At 35.7% G+C, this 22,329-nt stretch overlaps 1 protein-coding gene across 2 annotated transcripts in view; it reads right to left on the reverse strand.

The window, feature by feature from the left end:
* Window positions 1-522: 522 nt before the first annotated feature.
* Window positions 523-22,329, reverse strand: part of STIM2 (stromal interaction molecule 2) — a 165,303-nt gene continuing 143,496 nt past the window's right edge. The window contains exons 8-13 of one of the 2 annotated variants that reach the window (XM_050790675.1): window positions 21,015-21,182; window positions 20,712-20,735; window positions 20,189-20,289; window positions 19,711-19,949; window positions 7,470-7,743; window positions 523-2,960 (exon numbers count right to left, since the gene is read on the reverse strand). In XM_050790675.1, coding sequence (XP_050646632.1) covers window positions 2,483-2,960; window positions 7,470-7,743; window positions 19,711-19,949; window positions 20,189-20,289; window positions 20,712-20,735; window positions 21,015-21,182 — 1,284 coding nt within the window. In that variant the 3' untranslated portion in view covers window positions 523-2,482. The remainder of the gene's footprint in view (window positions 2,961-7,469; window positions 7,744-19,710; window positions 19,950-20,188; window positions 20,290-20,711; window positions 20,736-21,014; window positions 21,183-22,329) is intronic. The other variant, XM_050790676.1, reaches the window with a different exon arrangement.

Here is a 22,329-nt window from a genome sequence, read left to right on the forward strand (position 1 = left end):
TGGGGTAGCAGTATTTGACCTGCTTGCTATTTTCTTCTTTATACTTTTCTATCATCGACTTTTTTTCTTTTTTTTTTTTACAGTAAGGAAAATATTACTTTTAAAATCAGGAAAACACCGTAATTTTAAAATGTTAAAGTAACAAATGGATAATTTTAAAAACTTATAGAAATGCCCAACTTTTCACATATAAATGATATAACACAGAAATTACTGTAGCTTTCCAAAACTCAATTATTTCCTGTTGAATTTACAAATGTGTATACTCCATTAATGCAAAATAATGATCACAAGCAACATAAAGCAGTAAATATCCCTTGGTTGAATTTGTTTATAAATGAATGTCTGAAATTGAGCACAAACAATGCACGCGCTCCCTGACTAAAAACGACCCACAGTCCCTTCGGCCAGCCTCCTCCACTCTAAGCAGCAGTGCCGGCCCCCAGCTGGTTCTGCTCCAGAGCTCCCTTCTAAGCCAGGAGCAGCAGTGGGCCTTGCTGGCAGCTCCTCCCATCTTCACTCCGTGCTCTGGCAACTTTTCCCTTTTCTATTCATCCAACTGCAAGGTTCTCATTCCTTTTGCAATTTTCAAAGGGAAGAACGCCTCCTGTCTGGTTATAAGAAAAAGAAGGTTAAGGTTTTCCCTTCACTCTGAGTAAACACTCCAGAACCCTTTTCTGTTCTTTATGCGCTTTCCCCCTCCTCAACAGCTTTCCACCCTGTGTTCCTCAACCCTACCTCTCAGGTTATCTTACCTTATCATTAGTGCAAAACACTATGTTCATTTCAATCCGTTTTTGCCCTTACAGAACTCAATCTATTAAGTATATAAATATCAGCCAACACAAACACCAGTCAAGTTTTTAACAATAGTAATAAAGAGAATAAACAATCACAATTTACAGGAGACATCAGGAAATTGTTCATATTCTTACTAAAGCATTTCTTTGAAGCAAATCTCAAAAGAAACCTCTTGTTTATCAATTAGGATTTTCACCTAAATAGCACTGGGTTAGACATACATTTTAGCCATAATGCTGAAAAAGTATTCTAACTAAAATGTATCAGTTGTTCATCCAAACATCCATCTGCATTGCAGTAATCAAATCATTTATGATTGCATATTTTTAAAGTGGTATAAGCGCAACTCCCTAGATGTTAACATACTTTGTTGCTATATGGAACTTAACTCTCTACTGTCTTTTTAACAATAAAAGCTACCCTTACACAACCCACCAGTTTAATGAACACCATACTTTATAAATTAATACAACACAATCTAAATGCACCATAAATTTATATTTGTTAATCTTGATATTAGAACATTTATACATTTCAAACTACATAAAAATAGGACAAACAATATAAAATAGAAATTTGTTGACAACTTACATCCAAAACATCACTATTTCTTATATTGCAATTAAGCAACAAGACAGCTTACACAGCTCTCCAGAAAACATAGTGTTTTTTGTGGAGTGTTATCAACAAAAATCAGGACAATCCCACACAATAATGTCTCCAATTTATTATCTTTTCCACAGTACACATTTTTCACAAACCATAAATCCTTTGCGGTTATTCAAAGTGTGTAAACAATTGCCTGAATCCCCATATCCCCCCACCTCGGCTTAAGGTTATGAATGTTTTAAGTCCTTCAATCAAGTTTCAACTCTTCCACTTGCATAAGGAATCAAGAGCCTTCTCTCTTTAAATTATGTATATTTTATCATACAGCCTGCAATGCAGTAAATCACAGTGAAAGCCCTGGGGAAAACAAAACATGATCTTTACAGCGGGACTTGAAACTTCACAATAGTAAAAGCAGTTAAAGAAGCTTCCCATAGTAAAAGCGTGGGTTTTCATTTCCAGAAATCAAGTCAATTAGAAACCCTAGGTTCTACTTAAAAACCCATTTTGATCTAAAAGTGAAAACAGTCCCCTATCCATAGTCATTTTATAAACTCTACACAGTTTCACTCGCAGAGATTTTTTTTTTTTTTTCCAGTCTGGAAAACAGTAGTGCAATTAGTTTTACTTCTTATAAGTTATTTAGTCCAGGATGTAAATAGCTCTGTGGAAAGATAAGAAGATGCTCTGGTAAACAAGAAATTTTTGCAAGCCCATGCTGGCTTACGAGTCCATTAAAGCTTGTAAGTCCATAGTGGCTTTCAACAAAATGTTGTATATACATCACTAATAACAAAGCAGAAATAAATAGGCAGAAATGACTGTAAACTGTCTCATTTCAATGATTTTTCGGTAATAACTGGCTTGATGAATTGATTATATATAGTCACTTAAATAAGCAGACAGTAGACAGTCGCCCTCCTGGATGTTCCACTCTGGCATCTGGCCTGGAAAGCCCCGATGGAGTTACATTCCTAAAATTAAAAGAAACCCAAAAAAAAGTGGGGAGTGGAGGGCGGGGAATAATAGTTTACAGATGCCATTTGAATGGGATTCCATCAAGTCAGCCAGTTCACTTAGATTTCTTCTTAAAAAGGCTTTTGATTTTTGATGACTTTTTGCTTTTCTCTCCATTATGACAAAGGTCATGTGGGATGCTGCTTATTCTGGCAACACTTGGGGCTTCCTGAACTGGTTTACTGTCATTGCCAGCTGAGGAACACGATGTGTGGCGAGGTTTAGGCACAGGGATGCCACTGGAAAGCTGGTTCATGCTACAGGATTTCTCCAAAATTCCATTGTACACTTTGCTTGCAGGACTGAAGATCATACTCTTAGTTTCTGTCAGACCTACACAGTCGGGAGAACCCCAAGACACATCCGCAGTTACAGGCGAATCCCCTCGGGAGGAGTCCTCTAGGGACACCTCATCTCTTGATATCTTTCGAGGAGATAATGTTTGGTATATCTCGAGGCTTAAAGGAGGAGACTGTTTCCTTCCAATGGAAGAATTTAAGGAGTCACATTCTGAAGCTGTGTCTGGCACTTCCCTGAATGAAACACAAACAAAGGTACAAATTTTAAATCAGTATGTTCTTAAGAGTACTAGCAGACATTCTAACTAAAACAACTTTCGTTGCTTATTGAAATTTAAAAGAGGGAAATGATACGATTCTATATACATTTTAGCAAAATGAGAACATTACTTCTTTAAATAATATGGCTTCTCAAAACTCAATGTTGGATTTTTAACATAAACCATAATAATGAAATCTTACAAACTACAGACAATGTAAGTTATACCTTCTTTCTGTCAAATAAATTAAAATGTTAAATTTTACAGGTGATTCAGCTATCATCTCAGCTACTTTTATGTTTTATTTCAATACTATGTTTCTTTCTAAATCGGAGTTGACACTATTTTAAAAGATGAATTTTAGTCACTGCCTCTCCCTTTTCATTAACTTGATGAGCTATAGCTTTGTTAGGAAGGAAGGAATATACATGAAAGGAATTATACTAAAATATAAGTTCTACCAAATTTAAAAGGGGGCAGGGAATCGAGGTGCATCAGAGTATGGCAGTGGAGGAGGGGGCAAACATATGATGCTATTTAGAAAAAAAAAACAGACATTCACTGAATTCTCACAGCATTCTTACTCTTCAATGTTTTCCTCCTTTTCTCCACAGTGGAAATATAAATTTTGTAACCCCACAACCAACATATAGTAAATGCCATCACCCATTCCTTCAAATCTCTCTCAAATCCACCATTCCTTATTACGCCCCCTGCTCCCATTCTTCCTCTGAAACAGCCAGGAACTCACCTAAATGATTGCAACGGCTTCCTAACTGGTCTCCCTGCTTTCATTCTCGCTCTTCCCTCCCAGTTATTTCTCCACACAGCCATTGAAGTGATTTTTTTAAAACTCGAGCAAAATATATCATTCACTTACTTGAAACTTCCCAGTGTTTTCTCTCATACTCAGAGTAAGATCCAAAGCCCTAGTCAAAGCGGCCAGGCTTGTACATGTGGTCCCTGGCTATCTCCAACTGTACACTCCCTCGTGTTCCTGTAACATGCCAACCTCAAGACTCCTCAGGGCCCTGCACTTGCTGTTCCCTCTGCTTGGCGTTATCTACTCTCCATCTCCACATGGCTTACTTGTCCAGGGTATGCAGGTTACTCCTGCCTCCCCTAACCACCTTATCTGGAACAGCATTCTCTTTTGTTTTACCTGTCTTTGTTTGCAACCCCAAAACTTACCAAAACCTAAAATGATATTTTATATTAACTTGTCTATAGGCAGTATCCCCAGATAAAAGGAAATAAATAAGGACAAGGAGCCTTATTAACTTCTCTGCACTAGAAGAATGGCAAGCTCACGGTGGGTACTTCATAAATATGTGTTGGACAAATGAATGGAAGGGTGGGTGAATGAATCAATGAACAGAATGAGATATTAAAGAACAGGGATCACATCTCACTCACTTTTTTTTTTTTCTTTTTTGAGAGCTTTACTACTTAGTCTCATTCACTTTTGCATGTACGGAGCCCAAGGTGAATACTGTTCACTCCATGAAAGGAAATGATTAAGAAATGAAAGGGAGAGTCAAGGTAAAAAGTGGCAAAAGAAATACGGTGTGAGAAGGGAACAGAGCTGAAGACAGAACAGAAAGGCAAGAGAACACATGATTATAACCCAGCAGCTGGAACCAGGCTAGGGCCTTGTCTCACTTGTCTTGGCAGCTCATGCTATTGGCAAAGGCACCTCTGATAGCAAGGACTAAATTCGTATTTAGGAAATGAATAAACTGAATGATCTCTTACCTTAGATGGCCTATGAGTACTATCATTTTCATGTTATTGATGTACACATTTACTGGAGGTCTGGCACTCACTTTTGATGAATATTCTATGTTAATACCACATTTTAGATACAGACTAAGATTGCTTAGTCATTTCTATGTACTTCACTCACACATGTCTATGAAGATTGTCTTTACTACACTATAAGCTCTCAAAAGGTACAAAACCCCCTAAAGACCTCACTAATGGTTTCATATAATACACCTGCGTGGGCTGCATCATTCTCAAATGCTTTTACAATTCGATAATGGGTAGTGCTAACAGAAAGTAAGCAGCAGTTCAGGTATGAGGAAATGATCAGACTCAGAAATCAATCATTGGTAGAGGCATTTCTGCAAAGCTTTTTTTTGGAATGGCTGTCAATTAATTGAGCAGAATATATCATGTTCCCTGGAGCTGTTCAGCTTCCAAAGAGCAGAAGCTGATTTAGTTACAATTTTACGAATTTATTTTCTTTTCTGTTATGTGGCTTGGCTGCTTTGTGTGTGAAATTCTAAGCTAGGCTAAAAATATTTTAAAAACTAGCCTCTAAACTCTGAACAATGTGTGAAAAGAATACTGATTTAAGTCAGGAGACTTGGGTTCCTAAGCTGGTCCTACCATTAATCAGTTGTAAAAGCCTCAGCAAATCACTTGGTTTCTTGAGGTCTCAATTTTCCTATCTGTTAAAGTAGGAAAATTTGATTAATCACTAATGTTACCTTCTAGTTCTAACATTTGAATTCTGTAATGACAAGAATCCAAAGTGTTGCTGCTTCTGCATAACTAATCTGACTTGGATAATAAGATTTAATACAACTTCAAATTTTATTTTCTTGCAGAGTACATATTCTTTGAAATGTTGAACTTAACTATGTGTACCACTTATGCCATTTTTTCTATTTCTTTTTTCCCCAGAGTGACATGGAGTTGAATTCACACTATACTTGTATAAGAAAACTTGAAGTGAGGTTTAAATGAGCATATATGTGCATAAGGCATAGAACATTAAAAAATCAGTAAATATTTAACATTATTATTTTGTAAGAATTCTGGTGGTTCAATAGAGGAGAGACTGAAAATGAAAAGGAAGAAAAGTTTTCCAAATTCAAATTCTTCTCTTATTTATGAGAGCTAGCTATGAAATTTTGACATTGCTGTTGAAATGAGAACTGAACGCTTCATCAATGCAGAAAGTTTGATGAGACAGTGCAGCTCTCGAGTTTTCCTTCTGATTTCCAGAAACCACACAAGATCAGTTCTGTCAGTAAGTCATCTTGCTGGTGACTACGTTCATACTGCAAAGACAGACGAAAAGCTAGTCATAAAGTGTTAACCAAGTAAAGCTGCATCAGATTCTCCAACTGCAATGAGGGTACAAAACCTGCATTATCTCCTTAGGAATATGCTGCACTGATCACTTGCAAATCGTAACATTTCTTTTACTACTAGATAGTTAGGAATGAAAAATTATTATTTGACGATAATGTTGCCTAGAGTCACACGATGAAGAGTGTAGACCACTCCCTTTCACTTGTCAAAGAAGAGGGTAAAGCCTTTGGGGCCACATAGCTACTAAGTGTCAATGCCTGAAACTAACACTCAATACCATACTGCTTTTAAAGAGGAATGCAGTTCAAGAACAGAGATCCTCAAATTAACAGTTTCATGGAGCATTGATGTCATTAAGTTGGACTGAAATACACTGCTGCTACGCCCATTTTGTTATTAATTTACTTTTCTCCTTTAAGTTCCTGACATTTTCTTAAACCTTTGGCATATGATACTGCTTATGTGTTAGCAAGCACCAGCACATAACAGAATACATCATTAAGTGACAATAAATATTTTTAAGTCAGTCATATTTGATATTTCTTTGTGTTCAAGTATATTTAAGCTCATGCTTTTCTATTTTACACATAAAATTGTTCTCATGACAAATTTATGCTCTGAGATCTGAGTCAACTGTGTCCAGTGACCTCTAAGCAGTTACATCTCAAAATATCTACCTACATGTCTGTGGCAGGCAGAATTCTAAGGTGGCTCCCAAATTCCCAGCCTCTGGTGTACACCCACCTTCTTCAAGTTTTCCAATCAAACATAAATATAGATGCGGCTGTAAAGGGATTCTGAAGACAAAATTAAGGCTCCAAACTAGTTGATCTTAATATAGGGAGATTATTATCCAGGTGAGCCTTTGAAATTTTAGTCTAGAGATCAGAGAGACAGAAGTTGGAGACTCAAAGCAAAGGAGGAATCTACATCAGGGAAATTCTCTGTTGCTGGCTTTGAAGATGGAGATCCTGTGGCAAGGAACAGTGGACAGCCTCCAGGAACTGAGAGCAGCCGCCATGCGGCTGACAGAAAGCACAGACACGGGGACCTCCGTCCTGGAGCCACAGGAAATGAAGTTCACCACAATCACATGAGCTTTGAGAACTGCAAGCTCCAGATGAGAATGCACCCTGGCCAACACCGTGATTTTACCCTTCTAAGGCCCTGAGCAAAACCCCCAGTCACACCAGGCTTGGAATTCTGAGGTACAGAACTAAGAGCTAAAACATGGGTGATGTCTGAGGCTGCAAAGTCTATGGTACCTTGATATGCAGCAACAGAAAACGGAAACAATGCACCACTCCTCCTGACCCCTCCTCACACCTTACCCATAACCCAGCCCCAACATGCCCTGTAGATTATTCACTGCCAATACCATTGCTTTTCAGCAGAGAAGTAAATGGCCTCTTCCTCCTCTTCATTTCGATAAAGCGCAGGGCAACTTGACACTGAGAGGATATCTGGATCAGGGGAAGGCAAGGAGTGCGGCGTGAGCTGGGGGTGGTGAGGGTGCCGGGGGTGTGACGGGTGGGGGGCGTGTGGAGCAAGCTGAGCTCGCTGAGGCTGAGGCGAGGACGGCACGATGCTGCGGCGCGAGCGGCACAGGCTGCTGCTTCTGGCTAATGATCCTGGAGGTTTAGCCATGGTCCCTGAAAAACACCAAGAAAGAAAGATGCTCATGAAGTCCAGGGTCCCCTTTACAGTCACCACAAATACATACACACAAGAGAACTGATGTCACTAATATGTCACTATTTCATCTCCCTTTATTGAAAGTTACTGTACAGTTATTACCATTCTCTACCACCTACACTCAGAAAGTTAAGAATAGAAACAAACAAAAAAAACAGGTCTAAAAAACAAACAGAAGTGAACATAAACATGAGGCTTTAAGAGAAAATCTAAATGTACTAACCAAAAAGGCTTAAAAATTTACCTAAGACAACAAATCTTTAAATTTAAAAACCTGTATTGTATCACAAATTTTTATGACTGTTAACACAAAGACAGGACAACAGAATAAAGTAAAGTGGACTTTTACCAATGGATATCTCTTGAAATATCACAAGCTCTTTGAACCTCAATCAGTTTTAAGTCAAGGAAATCACTTAACTACTGTATGCACAGTCTCACAGCTGGTGAGGCAGAGCTCAGACCAAAACTTGTTTCTTGAATACCCACTACTGTGGAACTAAACAGAAATCTTAGATCCAACTGTTTCCGCTACCAGTCTCAGTCAAGACTCATGCAGGTGGGTAAACAAACTTCCCCTACATCTTCAATGTCCTCACTAAATGGGCATTCCATTTCTTACTCTTAACTGAACGAACATAGTTCACCTAATAACAACCTTCTCAAGCTGAAGCTGTTCGCTCCTGCATGGTTCAGATGCTATAGCATCAGGACAAAAGGTGGGTGGCTTTGCTCCCTAGTACTGTCTGCATACCCTTACTTCTGCATCCTTTTATACAAATGCATTCGTGCTGAAGCCAACACTATTAAGGGACATGACTGCATCTTCCACCTCCATTTCACTAGTCACTTCCTGGACGGTCTCTGTCTTACCGGTCCTTACAACCCATCATCAACGCGGGCAACTTCACTTGTAAGACCTAGCCAACACCCTGACCAATCAAGGTTTCACCTCTTCTCCCCTGACCTTCACTTCTGCACCACCACACACTCTCATGCCTTGTCCCACCATCATTCAGAACTGTGCTATCTTTGAATATAAGTCAGACTGGGCATGGTGGTTCACACCTGTAATCTCAACACCTGGGAAGGCCAAGCAGGGAGAATCACTTGAAGCCAGGAGTTTGAAACCAGCCTGGGCAACATAGCGAGATCCTGTCTCTACCAAAACAAACAAACAAACAAACAACAACAAAAAGACATTAGACATTTAGATTCTGACCATGGTCCACCTTTCCATTTCATAGTGTGTTCCCTCCACTTATGTATCCTACTGTCAACCCATGCTCAAGGACCTTACTCTACTGGTTATTCTTTCTCTTGCCTTGTCATTGTCTGCCTTTCCCCCTCCCACAGCATTTAAAAGCAAATTCTGAAAAGACAAATGTAAAGAATGAGCAAATGACAATAACAGCAACAAAAAACCCCTCTACCCCAGACTGATTTTCAGCTGACATATCTCTGTTCCTGTTTATGAAGAATTGTCTATGTTACTGTCTCTACTATTTCATCTTCACTCATTCACCAAAGAAACTGTACAGTGCTTACTTACACATTCACAATTTCACTGAAACCATTCTCAACCAGATCATGATCTACCTCAAGGCTGCTAAATTCAATTAGTACTTCAATCCTTCCTTGACATCTGATCAGCATCTAACAGTGATTATTACTGTGCCCTTTGCTTGTCTTCTCCGAGCATATTCTCATCTCCTCTTTCACCCATCCCTTGACTGCTGGTCTTCTTCAAAGTTCTACTCTAAGCCTTGTTCTATTCTCGTTCCACTTAATCTTCTGGAGTAAGTTCATCTACTCTCGTGACTTCAATGATCATTTGTGGTCTACAAAAGCCCAAATCTGTAACTCCAGGTTTAATCTTTCTCCTGAACCCTTATATCCAACCGCCCAATGGACACATGAATGTGCCACACATGCCCAAACTGAATTCAACATTTTCCTTCCCAAACTCACTCCTCCTTCTGTGTTCCTTAGCTCAGTAAATAACATCACCACCTACTCAGTCATCAGAATTGTCAACACAGATATTCTTGACTCTTCTTCCTCCACCATAATCCACCTCTAGTTAACCACAGGGTTTTTACCTCTCTAATATCTTTCAAATCTGTCTGCTCTCCTACACCCTCACTGCTGATGGATTATATTGGACTACTGTACCCATATTGTATTATAAAATCCTGATTTCCCCCCTCCAATTTATTCTCCAAACTGCACCTGCAAGTTCACTCTAAAATGGAAAAGGAAAATGAAAGTGTATTGCTTAAAACTCTTAAAGTGAAACCCCTTACCACGGACCAGACTGCCCTCCTTACCCAGCCTCCGTTTTAGAGCTCGTGTCCCTCTATTCTGTTACAGGAATATTAGAAGCAGTATATCTCTCCCAGCTCCTCAGAGGTATCACATTCTCTCTCACCTCCACGCCTCCTTTCCCCAACTCTCCCTTGACCTACAATTTCAGGTCTTGCTTAAGTGGCATTTCCTCCAGGAAGGTTCCCAATCCCTCCAAGTTTGAGGTCAGTGTTTTCCCTTGTGTCTGCTCAGCAATACCAAAGTATATTTCCCTATTGCATAATTTATCTCAATGCACCGCTCCACTAGACTCTAAGTTCCATAAAAGCAATCACTGTGTATCATGTTCAACTTTGCATCACAACACCAGTCTATCATAGTGCTGGGTAAAAAGTAGATGCTCAGTAAGTATCTGCTCAGTAAATCAACGAATGATACAAACAGAAAAAGCCATGGAAATAACGTGATGAATTGAAACAAAGAAAAATAAAGTAAAAGTAAAATAAAGTATAATTAAAAGGCTTTTTCCAAACACAAATAAATATGGAAATATTTGTAATTTAGCTGGCAAACAGAATTTTCTCTCACTTATTTAAAGGATTCATAGATTAGAGAACTATAGGGCTCCTGTAAATCTTTAGTCGGATGTTTTCTCTCTGCCAAAGAAGAAAATATATCTTGTAAATACTAAAAAAAAAAGTGTCCAATGTCACATAGATAATTAAATTCTACAATTCTCGACATATACTGCAGTCATCTGAGTAATCACTCATTACTTGGAATATACAGTAAAACCAGCAAGATTCAGTCATAACTGTAAGTATGGTGGGAGAGGAATCAGGTCTGCGAGGAATCAGGATTTGCTGCTTGGAAAAATGAATACTATCCACAGAGAGAGAGAGATATATATATACACACACACACACACATATATATATACACACACACATATATATATATTGCATAAGGAAGTTTTAAAAAGGAAATCGTTTATGTAAGAAAAATTCTAAGTAATGCAATAAAGAATATAAGAATCAGTAAATTTGTCACATCTGTAAGTTGTTTACAACTTGACAATCTTTTCCAAAAATATCTTCTTACATATTTTGCCATCTCTTTTGCCTTAAAAAATCTGTCCGTTAAGAGTTATGTACACTTAAGAGTTGAGGGTTGTCCTTCCTCCTTGTTGCTGCTTGAAGAAGTCTATGTAGGGCTGAAAACATTTGCAACATCACAAACTTTATGGAAGATTAAAAAGCAGTGCACTTTGGCCTTGTAACAAGTTATCTTTTACATAAAGCAAATATGAATCTCTTATAATACTTCCAGGCCATTAATCATTCCTAATGCAGATAAACATTCATTCATGTCTGTGATTTATCACAGTAGGTAAATGACACATTAAAGGTCACTGTATAGGAATCTATTTCTGGGATAACTTTTCATTCTAATATTGATAATTACCTATAGAAGCAGAGCAGTTTAATATGACCCTGTATTTATAAACTATATTTTGTGATGTTTCTTAGTTGAAGAGGACAAAATTTTGTTTTCAATAAGGCATTCCCCTACTAACAAGAACCAAAAATAAGCAATGTATATACTTCTGGTTCTAACAACATAGCAGTCAAAGGTAACCTGACAATTATCTCCCAATACCCAACAACACAGTTCAAATACCCTCAAACATTCTTATATAATGGATAAAATATAACAATTGCTTTAAACACATAGCTGAGTTTGTAAGGAGAACAGAAAACTCTCAGAGGCCAAAACAAAAACTAAAAGTAAATGCTAATATGATACAACTGTTATGGGAGGTTATCAGTCTCATTAATCTATGGGTTTGGGGTTTAATTTGGGGACATAAGATTAGGCTTTGGGCCTATGTTAGGTATTGGAATAATGAGTCAGTGTTCTGGATAAAGGCCTGGACCTAGAAGGGGTACACTCCTCTGTGAAAGGGTAAAATTCTAACTAATGAGCAAGCAAATTTCTTTTATTTCAAGATCTCTAAATACAGGGATTTTAAAAGGGCTTCTGTGAAAAACTCAATACTCTGGGCCTATATCTCATATGAGATTGGAGTGCAAGTTCATACTACCAAAAGGGTCTATGAAACTGTATTCCAAAGAGTTAACATAAAAAACTGGTCCCAACTTGGTGATATCCAAGTTGAAACTACTGCAGGAAGCAAAGAAAGGCATTTGAGGGGCACTTTACTACTTACACAGTTTTCTCCAGGGTGGAATAATGGCAATCTCCTTAAAAATAGCTACGTAAGAAATTATAAAACAGGAGAGAGAAAGCAATCTGCTATGCAAACACAGGAAACTGCTGTAACAATTGACCAAGAATACCAAATATGAGGATGATCAAATGAAAACTAAAAACTAGGGATTCTTTTTACATCATGAAACTATATAACAATAAATAGAAAATATGAGAAAAGAAAGCATTAAAACATAGATTTGATGAAAAATCAAAGAGAACTAATAGAAATGAAAAACAATAATTAGAGTTAAACATTCAGAGGATGAGCTAAAACAAAACTAGAACTGAAGAAATAATCAGTAAGCTAGAAGGCAGATCTGAGGAGATGTCTCTAAATGCAGTGTAGATAGATAAAAAGACTATAAAAAGAAAAGTTAAGAAATGTGGACAACAAGATGCAATATATAACTAATAAACTAATACTAGTCCTAATATTTCTACATAACTAATATTCCAGAAGGCATGAATAGAAGAAAAAATAATATTCAAAGAGATAATGGCTAATGTCTTTTTTTCCAGAACTGATAAAAGACACATCCTTCAGATTCAAGAAACACATCAAATATTAGCAAAAAAACCGGTTAAAATCCACACCCAATCATATTACAGGGAAACCACATGACAACAAAGACAATGAGAACATTTTTCAAGCAATCGGAGAAATGGCAGCTTATCTACTAAAAAGAACCTGAACCAAGCTGACTGACTACAAACTTCATAACAGCAACAATGACAACCTCAAAATAACTGAGAAATAATTATTGAAAACTAATTGTTAATCTGGAATTTTATATCCAGACACATTATTACTCTCAAGTGAGACTGAAAATAAAGATATTTTCAGGCAAAGACTAAGAGAATTTATTATTCCCAATTGCTCACTGAAGTAGCTTTTTTTTTACTGAAGAACGTATTTTTAAGAAAGAAAAAAAGAAATGAATAACAAGCAAAATGCAATGATAAACAGAGAAATAAACACATAAGTATATGTAAATTATGACTGAAAGAAACAACAAAAACAGTGACTGTTTTGAGAGACTTTCAAAACAAAACAAAATACTAGACAACGTTAACACATGATTTAAGATGGGAGAGCAGTGGCTAAAATTAAAGCCTCTGAAGATGCTGAATTGTCCAAGAGAATGAGAGAAGATAAGAAGAGGTGTGTAAAACAGAAACCACAAAACAAGATTGCAGAGATAAATTCAAACAGATCAGCAAGGAGAGTAAATAATATTTGCATTAAATTTGCCTTAGCCAGCAACATATTCTCAAATAGGATACAAAATAAAACCAGTTACTGCTATTTCTTGTAGAGATATATCTAGTGTCTAATAATGGAAAAATTTAGAAGAAAGTGAAAAAGATACGTTAGGCAAATATTAATCAAAAGAAAGCTATTATAGGTATTTCAATATCAGGTAGTATAAACTTAAAGGCAAAAAGTATTAGCCATAAAGCAGTGTCCACGTAACTATAAAAGGAACAGTTAATCTGTAAAGAAGATATTATACCTGAACTTGTATTCACCAAATAACTTAGTACAAACTATATAAAACAGAAATGGGCAGAATTGTAAGGAGAAACTGACCACCATGGGAGCAACCGATAGAACAACAGACAAAACTGTGTAAGTATACAGAAGATTTTTATCATAACACCTGATTTAACAGACTGTATAGTACCCTGTAACTAACAATTAAAGAAAACTAATTTCCCGATATAGAAAGAACCATTAAAATATATGACCAATAAATACTAAGTCACAAAGCAAGTATCAGGAAATACAAAAAAAGTCATACTGACCTTTTCTCTAACCACACACAAGTAGAAATCAATAGGCAGAGATGTTTTTAAAAACCAACAGACAACAAAAAAACAAAACATACATGCATATCTGGAAATTAAAACATATGCTTCTAGGTAATTCATATTTCAAGGAAGTGACAAATTAGTAATTAAAAACCTTTTAATATTTGATGATCATAATCAAATTAATATGTCAAAACTTGTGGAGGTGGCTAAGGTGGTTCTTAGAGAGAAAATTCATAGCCTTAAGATAATATGAGAGAAAACAAAGACTCAAGATTCCTGTGGGAGGTGTATAAATATTAAAACAAACAAGTAAAAAAGTAAACTCCAAGAAAGTAAATAAAAGAGCAGAAATAAACAGATAATATTAACAAAACAAACAGGCTTTTGACAAAAGTGAAATAAAACAGACAACTGCCAGCCTGACAAAGGAGACGAAAGAAGATATAGATAATTATTAGGAACAAAAAAATTTTTAAATGTAACTGAGATTTTTAAAATCATATAAAATAGTATAAACAACTAAAAGCCAATAAATTTTAAAATTCAGATAAAACACAATATTCTAGAAACATGTAACTTCACAAATCTACACTTTTAATCATTAAATTAAATTAATACTACAGTTTAAAAATCTGTTCCTTGCCAAAACATATACATCAAGGTCAATTCATAGGCAATGTATTTAAAATCCTCAAAGAACAAATAATCCATACCTTATACTATTTCAAAGTATAGAATAAAAATCATACAATTTACTGACTGATTATTGTAGCCCAGGGGCTGGTTCCAAGTGTCTTACAGGTACTACTTAATTTAAATTTTAACATATCTCCACAAGGTAGGCTACATTTTACAGAAAAGGAAGCTGAAACTCAGGAAAGTGCCTCCCACTCAGTGCCCGGAGTAAAAGGTAATACAATGACTACAAGGTGAAGTAAAGAATCAAACCCAAGCAGTCTTGTTCCAGAATTCCACATCTTAACCCTACTTTATATTGCTGCCTCTCTCTAAAAGCAGAAAAGAATGGAATGAAAGAACAAGGAGTATAGTATTCCTCCTTATGCTTGGCAGATGCATTCTAAGACCACAGTGGATGCCTGAAACCATGGATAGTCCCAAACTCTCTACACACTATGCTTTTACTATGCATACATACCTATAATAGAGTTTAGTTTATAAATTAAGCACAGCAAGAGATTAACAATAACTGATAATAAAAAAGAACAATTATAATAACATACTGTAATAAAAGTTAAGTAAATGTGGTTTCCAAACACCCCCACCTCGAAATATCTTATTGTATTCTACTCACCATTTTCAAACCACAGTTGACCACAAGTAACTAGAAACCATGAAAAGCAAAACCACATATATGGGCAGAGGGGGACTACTCTTTGATTTATTTTATGATGTTAATATAATCTTGATACCAAAATCCAAGACAGTGTCAGGAAGAAAAATTACTGGCTAATCCAATGTGTGATTACAGATGCAAAAGTCCTAAATAACAAACCAAATCCAACTCATTCTAAAAATAGCACATTGTGACAAACATAGTTTCACTGACATTTAAAGGATTTACTTAAACAGATAAAAACTCAGCAGAATAAAAAATGAATGATCACCTAAAATTATGCAGAAAAATAATTTGGTAAAATTTAATATCCACTGATTAACAAAAAAAAACATTCTTAGCAAAACAGAAATAGAAATGACTTTCCTTAACTTACAAGTAATCTACCAAAAACATAAAAAAAAAAAAATACTTCCTGGTGAAATTCTGGCAGCATTCCCTTCAAAGTCAGAAACGGCAATCCCTATTACCAGCAGTCACCACTTTCATTCAATGTTTTACTGGCGGTCTTAGCTTGGTCAATAAAGAGGAAAAACTTACTAGTATTAACATGAAAAAGCCAAGACTACCATAAAATACTTAAATATATGTTTCTGTATTTAGTATTCTGTATTCAGCATACTAAATCCAATGGCATTTCCTCATCAGCAACAAGCAATCTGAAATACAGTTTTATAAGAAAGGTAATATATATAACTACCAAAAATTTATTAAGGTACCTAGAAATTAATCTTTTTTTAACAAAAAGCAAGACCTGCACAGAGAAAAAAAATTATCAATTTTATTTAAAGATATAAAAGATCTCGATAAATGGAATTTATTAATAATTCACTGCATACAAATTCACAAATTCAAAAAAAAATTTTTTAAACCCAATGGAGCCTTTCATGGAATTTCATAAGCTGATCTTAAAATTCAGAAGATTAGTTAAGAGTAGAAATTCTGAATTTGAATAATAAAGGAAGACTTGGTCTTATCAAATATTAATACTTTTCACAAAACCCTAGAAACTAAAGCAGAACGAGGCCAGTGAAACAAAATGGGAGAGCTGGGAGCACTTATGTATCTACGGAGGGAAGTGGTATTATAAGTCAGCAAGGATAGAACAGGAATGAAGCTGAGACAACTGTTTACCCATACCTCAAGAGATATATTTAGATTCCAACTTCACACTATGAACAAAAATAACTTCTAGGTGGATTACAGGACTAATGGATTAAAGAAAAACTTAAAAACTCTAAGGAGTGCAAACAACAATCTATCATCTTCTGAAAAAGACATAAAAAGCACAAATTAGATTCACAATTTGCCATTAAAAAAGCCAAAGTCTGGAAGATATTTGCAACCCTCAAATAACCAGAAAAAAAAAAAAAAAAAAACACTTCCACATCAGTACAGACTCCACAGCAAGAACAAGCAACTCAGAGAGGAAGAAATCTGAACAACAAATGCCAATAAAGGAAATGGCACTCAACCTCAACAGTCATCAAGGAAATAAAAAGTTTAGTAATTGTGAGGTATCATTTCATACTCATTCGAGTTACAAAACAAGAAAATCGGATTATTCCAAGCACTGATGAGGATACAGGCACACAGGCACTCTTATAAAACAGTGTAAACCATTTTGAAAGCAACTTGGCAATGACTAGTAAAAGGTGCCTTCCCAATGACCCAGGAGTCCATTTCTAGGTGTCCACACAGAGAAACTCTCAAAGTTATGCACAAGGAAATACAGGTAAAGATGCTTGTTGCACATTGTTTGCAAGGGTCAAGAAAGTAGAAAGAACCTATGTCAGTAGAAAAACGGACAAACTATGGATTTTTAAATACAAAAATTAAATATATAAGTTATGGTTAACTCATTAAGCAGTGACTTTAATTCATCTATACATAAACATGAAACATGTTTGAAATGTTAACTTTTGAGCAAAAAAAGTTGTAAAATAACACCTAGTTTGATAACATTTATACACATTTCTAAACACGCAACAATTGTATATAATGTTATGGATATATATGTATGTAATGAAAGTACAACAGGCTTTAGCATAAGTCACAACTTCAAAACAGTGGGGAAAGGGAGGCAATGTGGTATTTGTAATAGTTTATTTCAGAGAAAAAGATAAAGAAAAATGTTGAAATCTGTTTATCTTTTTGGTAGGTGGGTATATTATTTTCAGTCATTTTAAGTGTGTGTGGACGACTTTATAAGAAAGTTTAAATAAATTGTTATCACATTCTCACCAAGGAAAGCACTTAGCAGATATTTAAAAAGTAATAGGAAAAGATATTTTAAAAAGTAATAGGAAAACAACAATCACTCATTCCCCTATCTACACAGAGTTAACCATTGATATTTCCATATAATTAAACATAGACAATATTATTCTATGTATATTGTTACAATCTTTTACTGTGTTCTTAACACACTACAGGCATGTTTCCTTGTCATCATTTCAAACTTGTAAAATTTACACAAATCCATGGTAAAAAAAAAAAAAAAAAAAAATTAACTGCTCAGGAGGGTATAGAAATGAATAGCCTTCGTCCTTTCCTAGACTTCCATTGCCGAGAGTTTTCCATTTATCAGGTCCAGAAATTAGGCTTTTCTAACTTAGCAGAGTGGAGTACCTCTGTGGTGCCACTGGGTGGAGGCAGAGCTCTCAAATTGTAATCTTTGGCATGAGTTATTTTTCAGAGATAATAAATTTGATCACGCATTTCTTTTTGAGACTGGGTCTCGCTCTGTCGCACAGGATGGAGTGCAGTGGCACAATCTTGGTTCACTGCAGCCTCTGCCTCCCAGGTTCAAGCGATTCTCCTGTGTCAGCCTCCTGACTAGCTGAGATTACAGGCACACGCCACCACGCCCAGCTAATTTTTGTATTTTTAGTAGAAACAGGGTTTTACCATGCTGGCCAAGCTGGTCTTGACCTCTTGACCCAGTGATCCGCACTCCTCAGCCTCCAAAAGTGCTGGGATTACAGGCATGAGCCACTGCGCACGACCTGATCACAGCATTTCTAAAACATTAAATTTATAACCAACTCTCGTACTTTTTTCTTATTTAAAAGTTTAAATTTGCCTATATGACACAATCACTTACAACTAGAATAATTATTCACATTTAGTACAATTGTTCCTTTTAACAGACATATGGATATCCAATACCTCTGCCCCCACCCCAAAAAGTGTTTTTAAAAAGCAAAGAAAAAAACTAGTCAATCTAGAGAATGCACCTTCAGGCACAATTCAGATATTAAACATGGATTTTAAGGAGGAAATTCAACTTTTAAAAGCTACAGTTTTCAAACAAAAGCATATACTTATGAATCAGTGTTGCATTTGGCAAGCTTAAGGGCATATAATTCAAATAAACAAATACAAACTAACAATATTCAAACTGCAGAGCTGGCCCAGATCTAGACATAACTTTGCAACCATCACGACCTCGCAGTATGGAGCAAGCGAAATGAATGCAGTCACACACTTCTAGTTTTGCTGTATTTACAATCTGTCCACTCTTCTTGTCTCCTTTAAGAGTTGAGTGCCTCCTCACTCTCCTTGCATTAACTGTCTGCCATCAAACCAGAGAAGTAAAACCAGCAAAATAATACAAGTACATACCTAGAGTGAGTTAGTGGCAGAGCTAGGATTCAAATCCCTGTTTCCAAGATTCCCCTAATTTTTATTTCTACTATACATTAAGCGGCCATTTGAAAGGATATTTTCCCCAAAAGCTCAGCACTTCATTCCCATACTGATTTGGAATTTATCATGTGCTATCTTTACCGTCAATTATGTTTTTATGTGACTCCTCATTTCGATTTAATTACAAGCATCGTTTTTAAAAAAAAAAAGTCTTATATTCAACACTTAATATAATGTTATATGAAACAGTTGCTCAAATAAACATTTAATAATCAAATTTATAAAGCACTCAGATTAAAGTGTGTATAAATATATAATATAAATATACAAAAAGTATTTATATATGCGTTTCACATGGTTTTCTCAAATAGTAAATATTTAAATTACTAACAAAAAGAAAGAGAAAATGAAGGATAACCCAAATTTTTTCTCATAGATTTCAAAGTACATGATTCCTAAAAGGACACAGGGGAAAATTACTATAAAACCTATATCAACACTTTTTGTTGAACTCACCACTTACCAGGAAATTGTGACACTATTGGGGGTGTGTCTTCATCTAAGTCATCAACTCCTCCAGCAATTGGATAGGGTGGAATGGAGACTCTGGGCATCACCACCCAGCTGTGATCAGAATAAAGGGAAGAGGTCAGGCTGGGGAGTCCTGAGTTATGGGCTATCTGAAAGCCACAGATCTTCTCAATTTGTTGCCAGCGAAAAAGTCGTTCTCGTAAACAAGTTGTCAACTCAGAGAGAGCTTTCCTGGAAAAGCCAATAAAGAAATTACTTACTGCATCAAAAGATCTTTAATATGGCACTGAAAGAAGGCAATACATGAACAGACCGTGGCAATTAACTAATTTCAAGAAGAAATAACTCACTTTTAAAACTAATGTAATTTATGTAATTATATAATTAAATGATAAATGTAAATTGTTTATAAATTACTCATTTCAACACAATAACAATAAAGCAAATAAAAACTAAAATAACATTCTTACTTTGCTTCCAGAATTTTGTGGTCTACCTCATCTAGGGAGGAGCTGTGTGCAACGTGCAGAGTCCCAAAGACTGTGCTTCTCTTCTTTTTAATTTTTTCTGCCTAGAAACCGAAAAGGAATAAAATAAGGCTAGGTTTGAAAAAAATACAAACATTTATATATATATAAAATAATAAAGTTTATTTTGGTTTTTAATATATTAACAATCATAAAACCAGTAGAGAATTACTAGCCAAGATATCCCTGCATTCCAAAAAAGAAAACAGATGAGGGAGAAAATGTGCTTTCCTAAGCCAATCGATGTAATTCAAAACTTGATTCTGGAGGATTTTTCTCTTATTTCTATGGTTCAGGAAGACCCGAATCTTGTACTAAAAGTAACAGAAAAACATTAACTATATCCTACTATAATGGTGCTAGTGAGTGAACTAAGCTTTTAAATTCTTTTGCTAGAATTCAGATTAACACTTATTCCCATTCCACACAATGTAAGTGTCAAAATTAATTTCCAGTAACTACTAACCTGAATCAGATATGAAGCAGCAACCTAAAGGAAAAAAGCTCTGTATAAAACTTTTATGATAATGATAAAAAATAAAAAAAGAATGTTTAAATCACTAAGGTCACTTCGAAAAGTATCCAAATGCAGTAATTTTAATTTAAAGCTTATGATTACTAGAGTCTATTTACACAATAAGTTCCAGTTTGCAAAAGGAATCTGCAATAAAAAAACTTTTATTCAGATCTGTGTATCCCAGTTGAGTAATCCCTCTAAGAATGCAGCCTAAGAAACAAATTTAGTAAACTTTGAAATACAAGAGAGTACCTCATCTTTAGCAATAGCTAGCTGCATTTCAGCGTTTTGTCTTTTAATATTGTAGTATTGCACTTCAACTTCATGTGTTAACTGAAGCCATTTCTGAAGTGCATCTGGAACAGACCAGCTGCTTCTCAGTTCAAATTCTTTTTCGGCCTTTTTCAGAGCCATGCGAACCTAGAAGAAGGAAAGGAAAGAGGCAGGAAAGGAGAGAGGGAAGAAGGAAGGATTAAAATATTTTTTAGTACCCAAACTAAAAGAAAAAGCTATTTTAATTACGCTCTTTGTAAACATCGTTTTAAACTGCAAAGTCTAAATACAATAGATTTCTAGCATTAAAATTAAGGCTGAGCTTCGAGTACATCTTAAATCCACGAGGCAAAGTCGTGAAGTCAAGGAGGGTAGAGAGGTCTTATTTATATCTTAAGTTGCAATATTTAGTTTTGTATGTTATGAAAACCAGACTGAGGGGGAAATAATCAAGGCTATATACAAACTAAAACTGATCATATTTTTCCCATAATGCATATTTCATTTATGAAGTATTATATAAAGAAGTGTCCAAAATTGGGTGGATACACGTTCTACTCCTCCTCCGAATGTTTCCAAAAGACCCTACTGTAGCTCCTTCACTATATACTGATTTTTTAAAAATTGTATTTTTCTGTAGTTTTTCATGACATCTTCTTTATGGCTAGTTATTTCTTATTGTTGCCAAGTATATCTACCTATTATTGTCTGTGTTACCACTTCTGCTACATAATTCCCTCCTTTGAATATACCAGAAAGTAGCTAAGTGAACATCTGCAGAGCATGTACAGATTGTGAGGAAACAGATTCTGAGTGAGAATCCACTTGATTTTTTCATGAGAAACTATGCATAGTCTTCAGTATAAGGATGTCATAGTATTTCTTCCACCTGCCATTTAATGGAGCCAGAAAATAAACAGAAAAAAACAAAAATGCGTGGTGGTTAGTTGATAAGCGCTAAGAAAAAGTATCATAAGGAAAGCCTCACTAAGGAAAGACACAGAAGGAATAGATGATTCATTCTTGGAACGATTTACTTAAAAACTAGCAAGAGTTTTCAAACTAAAGATGTGTAAAGATACAGGATGTAATTTATGAAATTGTGCACACTCACTCACACTCAAGACCTTGAGGCAAAGCGACGAACGACTACAGAGCATCCTGCGTGTCGAGCACCACCCCACAGATTAATTTTCCCCAAAGCTAACTAAGGACACTGAAGAGCAAAGGAATGTTTGATCTGAACAAACCCAACTTATTTGAATAAACTTTATAGTGTGCCAGAATAAACCAG

This window comes from Macaca thibetana, chromosome 5 (genome assembly GCF_024542745.1).
Source record: "Macaca thibetana thibetana isolate TM-01 chromosome 5, ASM2454274v1, whole genome shotgun sequence".
Lineage (NCBI taxonomy): Eukaryota > Metazoa > Chordata > Mammalia > Primates > Cercopithecidae > Macaca > Macaca thibetana.